The 16544-nt window shown below is 38.6% G+C and overlaps 1 protein-coding gene across 3 annotated transcripts; it reads right to left on the bottom strand.

Annotated features, from left to right (window-relative positions):
• Positions 1–1523: 1523 nt before the first annotated feature.
• On the bottom strand, positions 1524–16206 carry LOC139952404 (uncharacterized). Of its 3 annotated transcripts, XM_071951519.1 has the most exons (11): positions 15999–16206; positions 14470–14603; positions 13367–13452; positions 12906–12987; positions 12595–12693; positions 11923–12097; positions 11141–11407; positions 10079–10515; positions 8722–8820; positions 8023–8085; positions 1524–4979 (listed from the first exon to the last, which is right to left on the bottom strand). In XM_071951519.1, the coding sequence occupies exons 1-11, from the start codon at positions 16114–16116 to the stop codon at positions 4785–4787; spliced, it is 1755 nt and encodes a 584-aa protein (XP_071807620.1). In that variant the 5' UTR covers positions 16117–16206; the 3' UTR covers positions 1524–4784. The 3 variants fall into 3 exon arrangements, with proteins under 3 accessions (XP_071807620.1, XP_071807621.1, XP_071807622.1); XM_071951520.1 differs by lacking the exon at positions 8023–8085; XM_071951521.1 differs by lacking the exons at positions 8023–8085; positions 8722–8820 and having other exon boundaries at positions 1525–4979.
• Between the last annotated feature and the right edge of the window lie 338 nt (positions 16207–16544).

Below are 16544 nucleotides of genomic sequence, written 5' to 3'. Positions count from 1 at the left end.
AATTTTGTGTACAAAATTTGATCAATTCACAAGGCTATAGCCTTGTACATTTTTGTACAAAATTTGATCAATTCACAAGGCTATAGCCTTGTACATTTTTGTACAAAATTTGATAAATTCACAAGGCTATAGCCTTGTACATTTTGATAAATTCACAAGGCCTTGTACATTTTTGAACAAAATTTGATAAATTCACAAGGCTATAGCCTTGTACATTTTTGTACAAAATTTGATAAATTCACAAGGCTATAGCCTTGTACATTTTTGTACAAAAGTTGATAAATTCACAAGGCTATAGCCTTAAACATTTTTGTGCAAATGTTGATCAATTCACAAGGCTATAGCCTTGTACATTTTTGTGCAAAATTTGATAAATTCACAAGGCAAATGTGGATCAATTCACAAGGCTATAGCCTTATACATTTTTGTACAAATGTTGATCAATTCAATTCACAATGTACATTTTTGTACAAAATTTGATAAATTCACAAGGCAAATGTGGATCAATTCACAAGGCTATTAGCCTTATACATTTTTGTGCAAATGTTGATCAATTCACAAGGCTATAGCCTTGTACATTTTTGTACAAAATTTGATAAATTCACAAGGCCTTGTACATTTTTGTACAAAAGTTGATAAATTCACAAGGTACATTTTTGTACAAAATTTGATAAATTCACAAGGCTATAGCCTTGTACATTTTTGTGCAAATGTTGATAAATTCACAAGGCAAATGTGGATCAATTCACAAGGCTATAGCCTTGTACATTTTTGTACAAAATTTGATAAATTCACAAGGCTATAGCCTTGTACGTTTTTGTACAAAATTTGATAAATTCACAAGGCTATAGCCTTGTACATTTTTGTACAAAATTTGATAAATTCACAAGGCTATAGCCTTGTACATTTTTGTACAAAATTTGATAAATTCACAAGGCTATAGCCTTGTACATTTTTGTACAAAATTTGATAAATTCACAAGGCTATAGCCTTGTACATTTTTGTACAAAAGTTGATAAATTCACAAGGTACATTTTTGTACAAAATTTGATAAATTCACAAGGCTATAGCCTTATACATTTTTGTGCAAATGTTGATCAATTCACAAGGCTATAGCCTTGTACATTTTTGTACAAAATTTGATAAATTCACAAGGCCTTGTACATTTTTGTACAAAATTTGATAAATTCACAAGGCTATAGCCTTGTACATTTTTGTACAAAACTTGATAAATTCACAAGCCTTATACATTTTTGTGCAAAATTTGATAAATTCACAAGGCTATAGCCTTGTACATTTTTGTGCAAAATTTGATAAATTCACAAGGCTATATATAGCCTTGTACATTTTTGTGCAAATGTGGATAAATTTTGTGTACAAAATTTGATAAATTCACAAGGCTATAGCCTTGTACATTTTTGTACAAAATTTGATCAATTCACAAGGCTATAGCCTTGTACATTTTTGTACATTTTTGTGCAAATGTGGATAAATTTTGTGTACAAAATTTGATAAATTCACAAGGCTATAGCCTTGTCACTTTTGTACAAAATTTGATCAATTCACAAGGCTATATAGCCTTATACATTTTTGTGCAAATGTTGATCAATTCACAAGGCTATAACCTTGTACAATTTTGTGCAAATGTTGATCAATTCACAAGGCTATAGCCTTGTACATTTTTGTACAAAATTTGATAAATTCACAAGGCTATAGCCTTATACATATTTGTACAAAGTTGGATATATTCACAAGGCCTTATACATATTTCTGCAAAATTTGATAAATTCAGAAGGCTATAGCCTTGTACATGTTTGTACAAAATTTGACACAGTTGAAATCAGTTTTATTTACTGTGGTGATATAATTTAAATGTCTTCACATAATCTACTAAGATAATGACAAAATAAAACCCCCTTCTCTTTACACAGAAATTAGTCAGATACAGTCACGTGACCAGTGAGTTCATTAAACACAGTTTTCCTTAAAAACTTAAAATCGCTGACGAGTTAACTTTACATGAAGGGTCACAAACAAAACAATAGTTATAATTATTTTTATACAACGTAGGAATAATGATACAAAGGTTTTACAATAACATAAATATAGATATTTTGGGCAGTCCGGTTTGCCTGTGCGCAAAATATTTAATAAATTGAATATTATAGATACACGCCTAACTTGAAAAGAAGAGAAAATAGGAATGATTCACAAATCAAAGTTTGACAGTTCTATGAAGATGGACCCAGTTGTCTAAACAAACACAAAACCTTTTCAGTATGGGAATGGGGCCAATTTCAAACTGATAGAATTATATTAGTATTAACTATAACTAAAAATTAAACAAATTTATGAAAGATTTATTGAATAATTTATTTATAAGCTGCAGTTTGTACTATGTTTAGATCAAATTATTGTGAAGAATTTGATTTGTTAAAGTTTGTTTCTTGGTTGTTGTTTTTTTACAAAAATTATCCAACTAAGCAAATTAAGAGTCCTTTTAGTACCGAAAAAGTTTTATTTAAATCACAATTCTGAGCCCAGAAGTCTAAATATTTAAACATAGAAAATTGGAATTTATATGTAAAAAAAACTGCAACACAACTGAGTAATGTGCTCTAGATTTTTGATAGATTTTTGACAATTCAGGATAAAAATGAAGAAAGAAAATATAATCGCCGTTACAAATTTACAAAAGTGCAAGCATCTTTAAATTTTGCTTTGGTTAAATCTGTGTACGCAAAGAATGCCTAGTAATGTGGAGTACTAACACGCAAAAATTCCCCCGCTAACCTGTGAAACACGCTTGACTTAAGCACAGAATTCCCCGCTTCCATAAGCGCCGATACTTTGCTTATGGTAAGCAGATCCATGAAACTGGGCCCTGGTCTCACGAAAAAGAGTAATAAACAAATTAACTGCACACATTGTAGCTTCGAAGATACCCACAATGTCTTTGTCTTAATTGATCTTATTTAAAGGCAGTGGACACTATTGGTAATTACTCAAAATAATTATTAGCATAAAAATTACTTGGTAACGAGTAATGGGGAGCTGGCGATAGTACAAAACATTGTGAGAAACGGCTCCATCTAAAGTAACATAATTTTTGAGAAAGAATTAATTTTCCATGAATTTGATTTCGAGACCTCAGAATTAGATTTTGAGGTCTCGAAATCAAGCATCTGAAAGCACACAACTTCATGTGTCAAGGGTGTTTTTTCTTTCATTATTATCTCGCAACTTCGACGACCAATGGAGCTCAAATTGTCACAGGTTTGATATTTTATGCATATGTTGAGATACACCAAGTGAGAAGACTGGTCTTTGCCAATTACCAATAGTGTCCAGTGTCTTTAAGGTAAAAAGGCACGCTCAAAGGCTTCTAGTTTTTGTGAGCCTAGCAGTGTAATCTACCTTGCAAAGAAATACCAATTGCTACGCATATACAAATCATTCATGTCATTGGAAGGGAAGATACAACATTTGTTTTTTTGAGGCGCACATTTACTCTTGTCGCTTAGGCTACCAAGATGTTTACCATGAAACAAAGTGTAGAAAGTTCCAGCGAAAAGGAAAATAATTGTTAAAAGCACAGAGTATTATGTTCGAGCTGCCAGGAAGCAAGGCTGCAACATTGTTCCTACATGTATGACAACGGAGCTACATGTAAGGCAGAGATAAAAAATGTTTGAAAACCCTGTGCCTGGGAGAAACTATTGTGGCACACGAGATAACCAACGTAAAACTCAACTCACATGGCGCATTACGCAGCAGCCACCATAAGGTTTATCGCGATTGAGAACCGCAATGCGTTATGGGTAGGCAGAGGGGGCATTCAACGCCGCGGTGTATGTTGTTTTGCACGACGTGCGCATGCATGCATGCATGGCCTATGTCTCTGTGTGGCTTCAACAGCGCCCTCTCTTGATATTTTGCTATTTGCGATAAACCTATGCCAATGTTGTAACTTTCTCTTCTGGTTATAGTCTACTATACATACTACATGTACTTTAAGGGCATGATGCAGAAGCATGTTTTTAACACCTACACTAATGTGACGACATTTTGCACACAACTACACCGTGTCAGAACTGGCTAATGGCTGTGGCTACTGACTGATCTATTCATAGCCAAAACTGAAGACATCAGATATGCATACTTAACCCTATACATCAAAACTTGTACAACTCCTATATACATGATCATGATAACAAATGTACATGTACAGCTTGGTAAATGGGGGGGGGGGGGGGGGGGGTTAGGTGGATTCAAACTTACAAATGTTGCTCATAAAATACAAAGTCTAAGTTTCGCACATTTTAGTCTTTATAAATACACACTTTTACAGGTTTTTGTTTTAATGTCAAATGTACAATTTTTTTTTCCCGGCAATGAAATATGAATATCATTCAGCTGTTACAGACAAATGTTTTTTGGCTCTCGTTGAAAACATGGCTGAAATCCAATTACAGACTTGGGACTTTAAATTTATTCCCTCCCGTATCTATTACTGACATATTTTCTTTGTTTGGATTTGGTTTTCCGTATTAACTATAATATTTACAGCTGTTCAATGCCATTGTCACAATTTTTTTAGGCTTTGAAATTTGAGACTGACTCTGCCAGAGTCCGAACACGAGGCCATTCCCACTTTATGCAAATGAGCATTCATCTGACATTTTGACTTAGCTGGTTACCAATGCTGTACCTTTACTGTCATAATCCACTATTACCTTTGTCCATGGTCCCCATCCCTCTGAAGTTCTCTCTCCACGAGGCCATCATTTCCACAGTTGGTTACTAAGCGTCTGCCCTGACGATGACATTTGCCCTCCCCATCCTCCCACCCCTGCTACGGCATTTGGTACAGCCTGTTGCTGAGGGATTCCACTATTGCTTGATTGCCAGCCGGGCTGCTGCATTTGTCCTTGAGGGGGGTTACTTCCGACACGCATGGAGCTCATCTGCTGTTGAATCTATAATACAATTAAAAATATTTCAACAAATTATCACAAAGAAAAAACAACATGATTTTATACGAACCAATGATTATCGGACTAGGTCCACAATTCCATGAGCTGCTAAAGGATAAAGTCGTGCAAAAATAAGCAGAAAGACACATTTTGGCTGGTAAACTAATTCTGGTAAGCAAAATAGATGTGGTTAGCTACTTGTCGTGCTCTGAGCAGAAAGTTGGGCCAGGAGTCATCCACACAAAGTATATTTAGCTTCTAAACGATTTGACACCAAATGATGACGAGGGTAGCTTTGTGGTGCACACTGCAAAAAGAACTGCAAGAATATTACAATCAGCTCCTTTTAAAGCAATCGCACAACTTCGATAAACAGTATTGTCCAAAGGCCCACACTTCGTGTATCACAACTATATAAAATAACAAACCTGTGAAAATTTAGGCTCAATCGGTCATCAGAGTCGGGAGAAAATAACGGGAAAACCCACCCTTGTTTCCGCATGTTTCCACAGTGTCATGACAAGTGTTTAAAATAAATCTGATATTCTCGATATATCGAGAATTGAAAATTGTTTTAATGTTTTCTCAAAAAGTAAAGCATTTCATGGAATAATATTTCAAGGGAAGTCTTTCACCATTACCTTCTGTAAACCCTGTAAGTTATTTGTAAATTTGTGAACTTTTAATTTTTGTTCTGTTCAGAAAGTGTCAAATGGCTTTAATAACTCAAGTTGAAGGTTTCATTACAAAAAGTTCATGCAACAATATACACGATAACAAACAAGTCTTATAAAAGCAATACATCAAACATGCATCCTGAAACGCTGAAGCAAAATGGGAAATGTAGTGTAGTGTGAGTGATAGTATGGGTTGAGAAGCATTGGGCTCTGGAGATTGGCTTGAAAAGGATTTCTTTATTACATGTAGTAGGACAAGTTTGAATCGGATATGTTTGAAGACAGGGCCCAACTTCATGGCTTTGCTTACCGCCGAATTCTGCGCTTACAATCACGATTCCCCGCTTACTTGCAAGCGCCGAATTTCTGCGCTAGCCTTGTAAGCGTAGAATGCCTAGTAACGTGGAGTACCCAAGCCAAAATTCGCTGCTTACCCGTGAAATAGGCTTGCCGTAAGCACAGAATTCCCTGCTTCCGTAAGCGCTGATTCTGTGCTTACGGTAAGCAGAGCCATGAAATTGGGCCCAGGTAACCAGCAAAATGTACAGAGTTTTTGGGGTGATGTCTTTTTCATATGTAACACATCCAACAGCACAATTAGCACCAATAAAAGGGTAAATAGGAAACCAGAGGACATTTTCAGTTTAAGATGTGCCAGGAAAACCCCAAATGGGGACCCCATGCAATAAGGGCCCAATTACATACAGCTGCTTTTAAAGCAGAAAAAATAACTTCAAAAAAACAGCTTAGCAACAATGACCAGGACACCAGTCACAAATTGTACACGTGACATGGTATTTTGGCTGGTAGCCTTAAATTCTGGTAAGCAAAATTTTGTGCTGAGCTTATTTTGTGCTTTATCAGCTCTATGAAATGCCGCCCAGGGCCCAATTTCATAGAGCTGCTAAGCACAAAAATTTGCTTAGCATGAAATTTCTTCCTTGATAAAAACATGCTTACCAACCAAATTTTCATTTGTTGCATATTGCTTGTTACTGGTATTCAGCTGTTGTTTGCTTATCCTGAAAATTCACATGAAAATTTGGTTGGTAATCCTGTTTTTATCAAGGAATAATTTCAAGCTCATAACAAATGTTTGTGCTTAGCAGCTCTATGAAATGAAGCCCTGGTAGGAACTGAAAGACTGGAAACTCAATCCACTTGCAAGGCTCAAGGTTTTGAGGTGGGATTTGAACCGATCCCCGCTACGTTGTATGCCTGGATGATAACACCCCAGCCAAGAAGGCACTTGACATCGCCATCAAGTCTTGGCAAGATTGCTCCCAGCTATGGGCTCGGACTGTTCAAGGCCAAGCGAACACCCCAAAAGCCCCTGAAGCGATAACCTGATTCAATCGAGCTAAGTTGACTCTCTAGAACCACGCTGTTTGAACTTATTTATTTATTTATTACACAACCAACTGCACCAATAACAGAAAACAAGAAGAAATGTTCGGGATTAGAAGTGGGAGGAAAACCCCTGAATGGGGAAAACCCACGCACCCAGGTAGGGACTGAAAACCCAATCCACATGCAAGGCTCAAGGTCTGAGGTGGGATTCGAACCAAGGTCCACAGAATTGATAGGCAGGGAAAGAAACCGCTGAACCAACCTGGTTTGGCACAGGAAGTCAACATGGGGGACCAATGCTGTCGTTGTGGATGAGTGAGTGAGTGTATGTAAATTTGTTTCTTATGAGTGCAAGTTGATTTAGACCAAGATGTATAAACGATGTTGAGTATGAATAGGGTCCAATTTCGTAAAGCTGCTTAAAGTAGACAATGGTGCTTAAACAAATTCTACCAAGGAAAAATATGCAGGATACCAGTCGCCAGTGGTTAATATGAAATGGTGTTTTGGCTGGTATCCTGGTGCAGAATTTTTCTGAAGAGCCCGGTTCATACTTCCTGGGAATGTGCATTTTGAATATTTACGTCACAAATTCGCAACCAAGTACTTCGGAAGAGTTGACAACATTTCAAACCCTATGAAACATTCGCAGCGAAAAAAGGGCTGTGCTGTCAAAATGAGTATCGCATTCGCATTCACAAAAACCCCTTTGTTGCTATGGAAGTGGCCATATTGTGGGGCAGACTGTATGCGTGGCTAAACCTGTACATCATTGAAGCATGCAGCGTTCCAAGTTTTATTTCTATGGCACACACAGGAACACAAACATGCACACGCTCGCAAACGCCATGTTGTTGGCCAGTATTTGAATGGTAACGCCATATTCGATACTGTCTATACTTTGCTACGTTTTTTGCTAAAGCAGCTCAATGAAATTGAACCCATGATTGTTTTTGTTTTTTTAAATGTGGAGAGTGGAGACCACCACCGATAGAGTCAGGTCTTGCTAGGTATGGTACCTGATGTTGGTCCATATTAAACTGCTGCCTGGGCTGCATCTGCATCTGTTGCCATGGATTATACTGTCATGTGACCACATATTGCACCAATCACAATGCACAAATCACGTGGGAGGTACACACGACAGCAGGCGGGTTAGAGGAGAAATATAAAAAAACAGACATACAAAGATATACTTGGATTAATATTCACTGTACAGCCAACACTTTGACAAAACATCAGTTTCTATTATTAAGTTGACATTATTACAAACAAATGGCACCCTCAGCGAACATCCCCCCCCCCCTTGAGCAAGGGTCTGCAATGCTCGCCATTTTGGAAGTCAAGTTGCATTTTGTGTCTGTATAAAACCTGGCACATCTTGATCGTTTGTTTGATTTGATGATTTTATCGTCAAGGGAACTCAGCAAACTCCAATCAGGGGAATGAATTTCCGTGAGAAATTACCTCTTTCTCAAAATCTATGCTACTTCAGAGGGAGCCGTTTCTAACAATGTTTGATACTATCAACAACTCTCCAATGCTCGTTACTAAGTCAGTTTTTAAGTTAATATTTGTTTTGAGTAATTACCAAATGTGTACCTTCCCTTTAATTGTAAATGTTGATACAAGTATGTGAAGACACCTATACACCTTGACAGAAAGACATTTAGTACGTAAAGTGCACCAACAACAGAAATGTGTCAATAATGTCCAACCTGCTGGGTCATTTGTTGCTGCATCATTTGAAACTGCTGTTGCTGCTGCGGTACCTGCTGCGGTACCTGCTGTGGTAACTGCTGCTGTTGCTGTGGTTGCTATGGTAGTACAATGATGTGCAAGCGATGAATAAAATAAACACTCATTTGTTAGTAGGATGGGTTAGACCAAGCATTAAAGGAAAATGTTGCCTTAGATCGGACGAGTTGGTCTACAAAAAGCATTTGTAACCGTTTGTTATAAAATGCCTATGGTTGGAAAGATGTTTTAAAAGTAGAATACAATTATCCACACAAATTTGCTTCGAAATTGCGTGGTTTTCCTTTTCCTTTGCAAACTAACACCGTCGGCCATTTATGGGAGTCAAAAAGTTGACTCCCATAAATGGCCGACCGGGTTAGTTGATGAGGTAATAGGAAAACCGTGCAATTTCGAGGCATGCTTGTGTGGATCATTGTATTCTACTTTTACAACATCTTTCTACCCATATGCATATTATAACAAACGGTTACAGACGCTTTTCAAAGACCAACTCGACCGATCCAAGGCATTGTATTCCTTTGAACAAAAGCAAACTTGTTCAAATTGCCGCTACTGATACATGCTTACTCTCTATGCATCAAGATAAGGTACAGCCTGTTAATATTGGCAAACCTTTTGCTACTGGTGACTGATATTTTTGAAGCAAAAGGAGGCACCTGTGTAAAAGTGTATACTGCTCCTGTCGGTTTTGTTTTCAAAAAGGTGGTAGCTTTCTGAGACATTGCCGAAAAATCCTGAGTGGTTATGTCCATTTCAATTCGATCTGCGCAAGAAGACAGCAGCGTTTCTCAGTTTCAAATTTTTTTGGAAAAAAAAAAAAGATTTTTTCTTTTCTTTTTCATAACCACATTACTTCAAAGTCACATGAATCTCAAAATGCTCTATTGACCCATTTCACCTGACGTCATCATCAAAAAAAATCTTGAATGCGCCATACTGGTGGGCAATTTCACTGTGCGTGTTCACATATAACTCTATGCATAGAGTATGCTGTGCGTTATGCAGTGAAGTGCGCATTTTAGGCGAAGCGGCGTTAACACACGTAAACCTAACTTGCCCACCAACATGGTGAGCGTGGCACCAGCCGCCGCGTGTGACGCGTGTGTACGGGGTCAGTACAATAGAAAGCTGTTGTACTTCTGACCAAGTAGCAAAATGCTTTGTACTATCAAAAGCTGCAGTACTTCTACGATAGCAAGTAAATTAATATTGCTATTAATTTAAAAATTGTGATTACCAAACGTACACCCTCACTTTAATAAAGCCGATATTCCTTTAGCTGGACAGCAAAGATTTGAACTAGTTGAAACTCACCTGTTGTAGATATGCTGACTGTTGTTGGCCGGCTGGGGCCCCGTACATCCCAACCATCCCCTGGTTACCCATCATGCCCGGTTGCTGTCCCATCATGGCCGCCTGCTGTGTCGGCATGCCCGGTTGCTGTCCCATCATGCCTAGCTGCTGCCCCATCATGCCCGGTTGCTGAGCTGCCATGCCCGGTTGCTGTCCCATCATGCCCTGCTGCATTGCCGCCATGCCTGGCTGTTGTACCATCATGCTTTGCGGATGGCCCACCATGCCTTGCTGTTGACCAATCATTGCTTGGTTGTTGGTCACAACGCCGTAACCTGGCATGCCATTTGACTGCGGCGGTTGTTGCTGTTGTGGTGCTTGGTACCCAGGCATGGTGGAGTTTGCAGGGTAACCGTTGGCAACCTGCTGTTGCTGCTGTGATGGAATGTATACACCTCCTTCAAAATAAAATAATGGATTGAACATTATAAATATCTTATTATCACTATATCCATCTGGTAATGAAATTAAGGGACTCTCAAAAGTGTCGAGCAAACTGTTTGCACTTTAGCAATGATGGCCCCATACATGTATCTGAACATGAATAACTTTGTTGGAATGTTCGCCCTTGGTGGACAAAATTGCATTAAAGACACTGGACACTATTGGTAATTGTCAAAGACTAGCCTTCTCACTTGGTGTATCTCAACATATGCATAAAATAACAAACCTGTGAAAATTTGAGCTCAAACGGTCATCGGACTTGCGAGATAATAATAACAGAAAAAAACACCCTTGTCACACGAAGTTGTGTGCGTTTAGATGGTTGATTTCGAGACCTCAAGTTCTAAATCTGAGGTCTTGAAATCAAATTCATGGAAAATTACTTCTATCTCGAAAACTACGTCACTTCAGAGGGAGCCGTTTCTCACAATGTTTTATACTACCAACCTCTCCCCAGTACTCGTCACCAAGAAAGGTTTTATGCGAATAAGTATTTTGAGTAATTACCAATAGTGTCCACTGCCTTTAAGAGCCAACTACTAAAATCTCTCTAGCTACAACACTGACTAGGTACTGTACCTGGGACGTTGAACGCTGGCTGTTGAGTTTGTGCAGGCGCTGCTGCTGCTGCTGATGATGAAGACAACGACCCAAACAAGGCCATGATTGACTCTTTGGTTTTCTTTCCACCCGTCTCCGATTGCACCTCGGCATCTTCACCAAATAACGAGGTCTCTATCCTTCCGTCGGAAGTTCCGTTACTCGCGGGAACGGGGTTGTTGGTGACGGGCTGTGTTGGCGTGTCCAGTCCGAGGAGATCGTTGACGTTGCTTGCCGGTGGCGTACCTGTAAATGACATCCCCGACACAAATCTCAAGTTAAAATTAAATTTATATGCACTCTTCTATTCTATTAATAAGCAGAAATGCAACATTCTAACTGCCCCCCCCCAAAAAAAAAGAAAAAATCTACTCTGCGGTATTAGAATATAAAGCAAGACAGTTCTCTAAAGAACGAAATCTACCTGGCAAGTAGATACACACATGGTGTTCACACAAACCAAATATATTGAAACCTTATATTGCAATCATGGCAATGCCTCAAATTCCATATAGACCTTATCGAATATGACTTACACCGGTCAAATACCCACAACATATTGTCTGTGAGCGTGTGCGTGTATGTGTGCATGCCAGAGAAATCAAACCGGGAACGCTGCATGCTTCATTGATGTACCTGCACATACGGCCTACCCTACAAGATGGCCACTTTCATAGCAACAAAAGGATTTTTCGAAACAGTTAATTGATTTTATGGCTGCAATCTTTTAATAATATATTCATATAAAAGATTTGACTTACATAATCCGAGCAAATCATTAGCAGACGATACTGTTTTGACAGGAGTGGCTGGTACAGTGGCTGGTGGCTGGCCAGTGGATGTCGTCAGGTTAGGTGATGAATGGTACAGATGAGCCGCGTTCAGTGAAGTGGCTGCTGATGGCTGAAGGCCTGCGGCATGCGGCCTTGGAACATTCTGGTTTTAAAGGGGAGGTTTTACGTTTGGTAATCGCACTTACAATTAATGGCAAAAAAAACTCAAAATAATTATTAGCATAGAACCTTTCTTGGTGACGAGTAATGGAGATAGGTTAATGGTGTAAAACATTGTGAGAGAAGGCTCCCTCTAAAGTGCCATAGTTTTTGAGAAAGAAATAGTTTACCACGAATTTGATTTCGAGACCTCAGATTTAGAAATTGAGGTCTCGAAATCAACCATCTAAGCGCACACAACTTCGTGTGACAAAGGTGCTTTTTCTTTCATTATTATCTCACAACTTTGATGACCAATTGAGCTCAAATTTTCACAGGTTACTTATTTTATGCATATGTTGAGATACACCAACTGTGAAGGATAGTCGTAGTCAATTACCAATAGTGTCCACTGCCTTTAAACATGTTGAAGGATGTTGTGTCCCTAATGTGATTTGGAAGTTTAACCATTTTTGTGTGAAACTGCCCTCATCAGCTTACCTCTCTTGATTTGGCAAGTGCTACCAGAGTCTGTTGCTTACTCCTTCCTCCACTTTTCCTTTCCTTCTTCTCTGGTTCAAGATCTCTGTCGCTTATTTTCTATAAAGTACAAGATAAGAAACAATCTTTAATTTCATATTCATAAACACCCCAGGCAGTTTCGCTTTTCCTATTGGTGGAGAGTGCGTCACGTGGGGTTGTTTTTAATCGATGATAAAGACACAGTTTGCGCTGGGACTGGGTGGGCAAAAGGGAATGGGGTGCACGTAAGGGGATGGGGTGTGCATGGTTGAGTGTCTAATGTAGCTTACCTTTGGGGCTGGACGGACAAAGTCTTTGTCCATGTATTTCTTCTGGTCATACTTTGCTCTGATGAAATGTTCCAGGGAGCTTCTGCTCAAGATATGTTAAAGAATTAACACAATTTGGTTTGGAACAATTTGATTAAGTGCTGAAAAGGTTAACTATGCAGTCGCTTAGACATCTTGTCTTTGCGACAGTTTTGGCGAAATAAAAGAAACTCTATATGTTTGTAATAATATCCAAAGAAAAAAAAAAAACTGAGGTAACATTCAGCTTGCAGTGATGTATGAAAGACAATTAAAATAAAAAAAAATTGTCACAAGAAATTTTTATGTGGAAAATTTGGAGTTTCAAAAGAGGGTGCATCAAAAATTATGTGCAAAAACAAAAACATGAGCGTTAGGACTTTGGCACTAGGAATTTCTACGGAAGCTAAACGCTAAAGGTCATTTATCTTTTCCAAGGATACGAGTCTGTCTGTGGCCTGCGGAAGTCTTGTGGGAGATGCTTCTCATAAATTTTCCGGCCGATCGTGTTCCCTCCATTTTCAACACTCTGTGAAAAAATTTACAAGAAGTTATTTACTGTTAAGTTATGGAAATATATGTAATATTGGAGTGATGAAAAACAGAAAGCCACCAGAAAAATACTAGTTTTGAGCCATGCTCTATGCAGTGCAGGTCTGTTTTTCCAGTGAGATGCAATGGTAAAGTTTTCCATTGGACCTAAGCTACTAAGAACTTGCATTCCTTAGCCTTATAATGCATCTTACATAAAGTTAGTTTTGCATTGTGGATAAAGATATTATGTTTTTACCCTTACACCAGTGTACTCAGCTCTTTCCCGAGCCATGGGGCTAGCCCGGTGGTCTTATATCTGCTCTAGCAATGCAAAGGTCATGGGTTCGAATCTTATCAAGTGATTTGCCAGGTGAACTTTTTTAAACCAAGTGATTTGCCAGTTGGATTTTCTTCCACAGAACTCAGGAAAGTACTGATTATGCAAAATGGTACAGGAAAAAAAAGGTTACATGTTCAAATGACAAAAGATAATTTTCTTTTCGACAAAACAAAACCAAGTCACATATGTTTAATGGAAATATTTACTTGGAAAAACATAATTGTTTGGGTGAAATATGACACCTGTGTGCATACAATATTCTTGTTGCTATTTGTACTAAACGATGGACTGTCATCATGATCAAAGCAGGTCTGTGGCTGTTCACATGGAATCTTTAAATCTAACCATCAAATAACGGCCAGCAAGAATGCAGTTACTGCGTTAGAGTTCAAAACTCCATAGAACAACTACAGCAGGCCTAATGCTTCATTTTGAAAACGGCAAGGGCACCAAGGCGTTTTTCTCTTTTGATGAAGGGCACGCGCTATGAGGAATCCTGTAAGCTTCTATTGGAACATTTCAAGGGGCAACAAGGCGCAAAGGGGCAAACCAGGGGCATCCGTTTGCCATTGCTTCCTGTGAAGTATTAGGCATATAAACGTGCCTGATATGATCATTTAATGACAGTCGCCCTTTTATTTAAACATGTTTCATCCAAATCCAAAAATTTACCATAATCTGCTCCTCCGTCCAGCTGTCCAAGTTGACTGATTTGACCCTTGACACGTGGACACCCAGGTTGCGATGAATACCAGCGCATCGTATGCACAGAAACACTGCCAGATTCCATGATGCCCACCTTGGCCCTAAAAATACAGTGAGTCAAAACCATAGAGTTATATATGAGAACTAGAGGGCGCACTGGCCTATAAACGCATCCCGGCATGCGCACAGGCGGCCATTTTCTAAGTTGACAAAACAGCCATCTCACAGCATGTGTTTGTGCGGCCATTTTGTAAGTTGAACAAACAGCATCGCGTAAGCGTTCAATAAAAACAAACGCAAACGTGTATTTCATATTCAACGCGCTTACAGAATGGCACGCTTGTCATCTTGCGGTCCCGTCGCGTTTGTGCAAGCAGAATCACCAGTGCGCCCTCTAGTTCTTAAATATATAACTCTAAAGAAATATGGTCAAAACACAAAGGGCTTATGGATGAAATAGAAAGTAAAACTTTGAAGTAATGTTTGTTAATACAGGCCTGACAATGATTAACGGTCTAACTTCCGAGAAAAACACTCAGCTCACTTTGAAAAAATTGTAGTACCTGTATAGCTGATTTCACAAAACTTGTTTAAAAGCAACTTTGTAGTCTGGTAGTAAGTGTACTCATTGAAGGAGGCATTTTTAAATAAATGCGATAATCGTAATTCTCCACTTGACTCACTCCAACCGCGGAATGATTTATAATAATAAAGGCCAAGTCACAACAAAGGCCCCGATTATGAGAACGAAAACGTTAACGATAAAAATGCACGCCCTCGATTGGTTGAATGAGCATGGGCGTTTTGACTATTCTGCATGGAGCATTTCAACCAATTGAGGGCGTGCATTTTTAACGTTATGGTTTTTGTTCTTGTTATCAAGGCCTGTGTGATTTGGCCTTAACCCTTTATCCTCCTGGCAGTGGGAAGGAGGGAGGGTTACATCCATCGCAACTAGCTAATATGAAATGTTCCCTTGTACGTGAAGCCAGAGATTAAATGAATCATTAAAAAACCTGACTTATTAAAATTGAAAAAAGTAAAATTTAAAAAATTGAATAGTTATAGACCTTATGCACAGGACGTCATTTCAGTAGGGCGCCCTCACCTAGAGGTCAAAAGGAGGTTGTTCATTGGCCAATCCTGTGCGCCGCGCGTACAAATCTGTGGGTTTCGATTGTTTCGTCACCGTTTTTCCACTAAGATGGCCGCTGGATGACGTCAATGCATAAATAAGGTCTATTTACTAATTAATTATTAATTAAAAACTAAAGTATCATGAGTATTGCTCACTAAGCTCTTTAATCCACTTCTTTTAAGTTCTAACGGTACACTAGTTTGTGCAACTCAAAAATTATGTGCAGTGTGATAAATGTATTCCAGACTGACTACACTACTGAAAAAAAAAATGAAAAAAAATAAATACGCTTCATCCAGTCATAGGTTATTATACACCGCTAATGTAGTATTTAAAGTCAATTACATTTATTTTTTACCTTTCGCGTCACAGTCTGCGCAATATTTGTTGTCTTCCTCACGGAGTAATCTGGACAAGATAGACTGATATTTATCTTGAATGTTTTTAGTTTTATCTTTCTGATTCCTGGACGACATGTCGATGAGAAAAATGTGAGAAAATGTCGAGCAAAAACAAATCCACTTCAATGACAGGAAAACCCGGTCTACACAACACACGGAAGCGACACCCACTTGCTCTATGTGGATTTGACCCGGAAGTCAATGTACTCTACCTGCATAAACCGGAAATACGTAAAAAGTCTCGAACTATTTTCATCCGCGGAATGAAATTAAAAAACAAAAATTCCACGCAATTATATAATAAAGGCGTCTTCTGAAATTATTCATCTATTATTATTCCAAATTATTCGTTTGGGGTAAAATTAATGAAACGGGATTCTTATGCTTTTGACCTACGACATGGTGACCTTTGCTCTATTAACATCTGATACGTCATCGAATACACTTAGCAATTTAAAACAGGTGTTATAAATCCGTCATATTGCGTCACTTGATAACCCTTT

Source organism: Asterias amurensis, chromosome 20 (assembly GCF_032118995.1).
Source record: "Asterias amurensis chromosome 20, ASM3211899v1".
Lineage (NCBI taxonomy): Eukaryota > Metazoa > Echinodermata > Asteroidea > Forcipulatida > Asteriidae > Asterias > Asterias amurensis.
Note: the sequence above shows the minus strand (reverse complement) of the source record. Positions and strands in the feature narration are given on the sequence as shown.

What these genes read in the sequence shown, in the direction of transcription:
- LOC139952404 (XM_071951519.1), bottom strand. Translation starts at nt 16,116, where the DNA reads ATGTCGTCCAGGAATCAGAAAGATAAAACTAAAAACATTCAAGATAAA. An exon ending in TAATGATTTGCTCGGATTAT is followed by an intron (nt 11,408 to 11,922) that starts GTAAGTCAAATC and finishes TGTCATTTACAG; the next exon opens with GTACGCCACCGGCAAGCAAC. An exon ending in GCCAGCGTTCAACGTCCCAG is followed by an intron (nt 10,516 to 11,140) that starts GTACAGTACCTA and finishes TTTATTTTGAAG; the next exon opens with GAGGTGTATACATTCCATCA.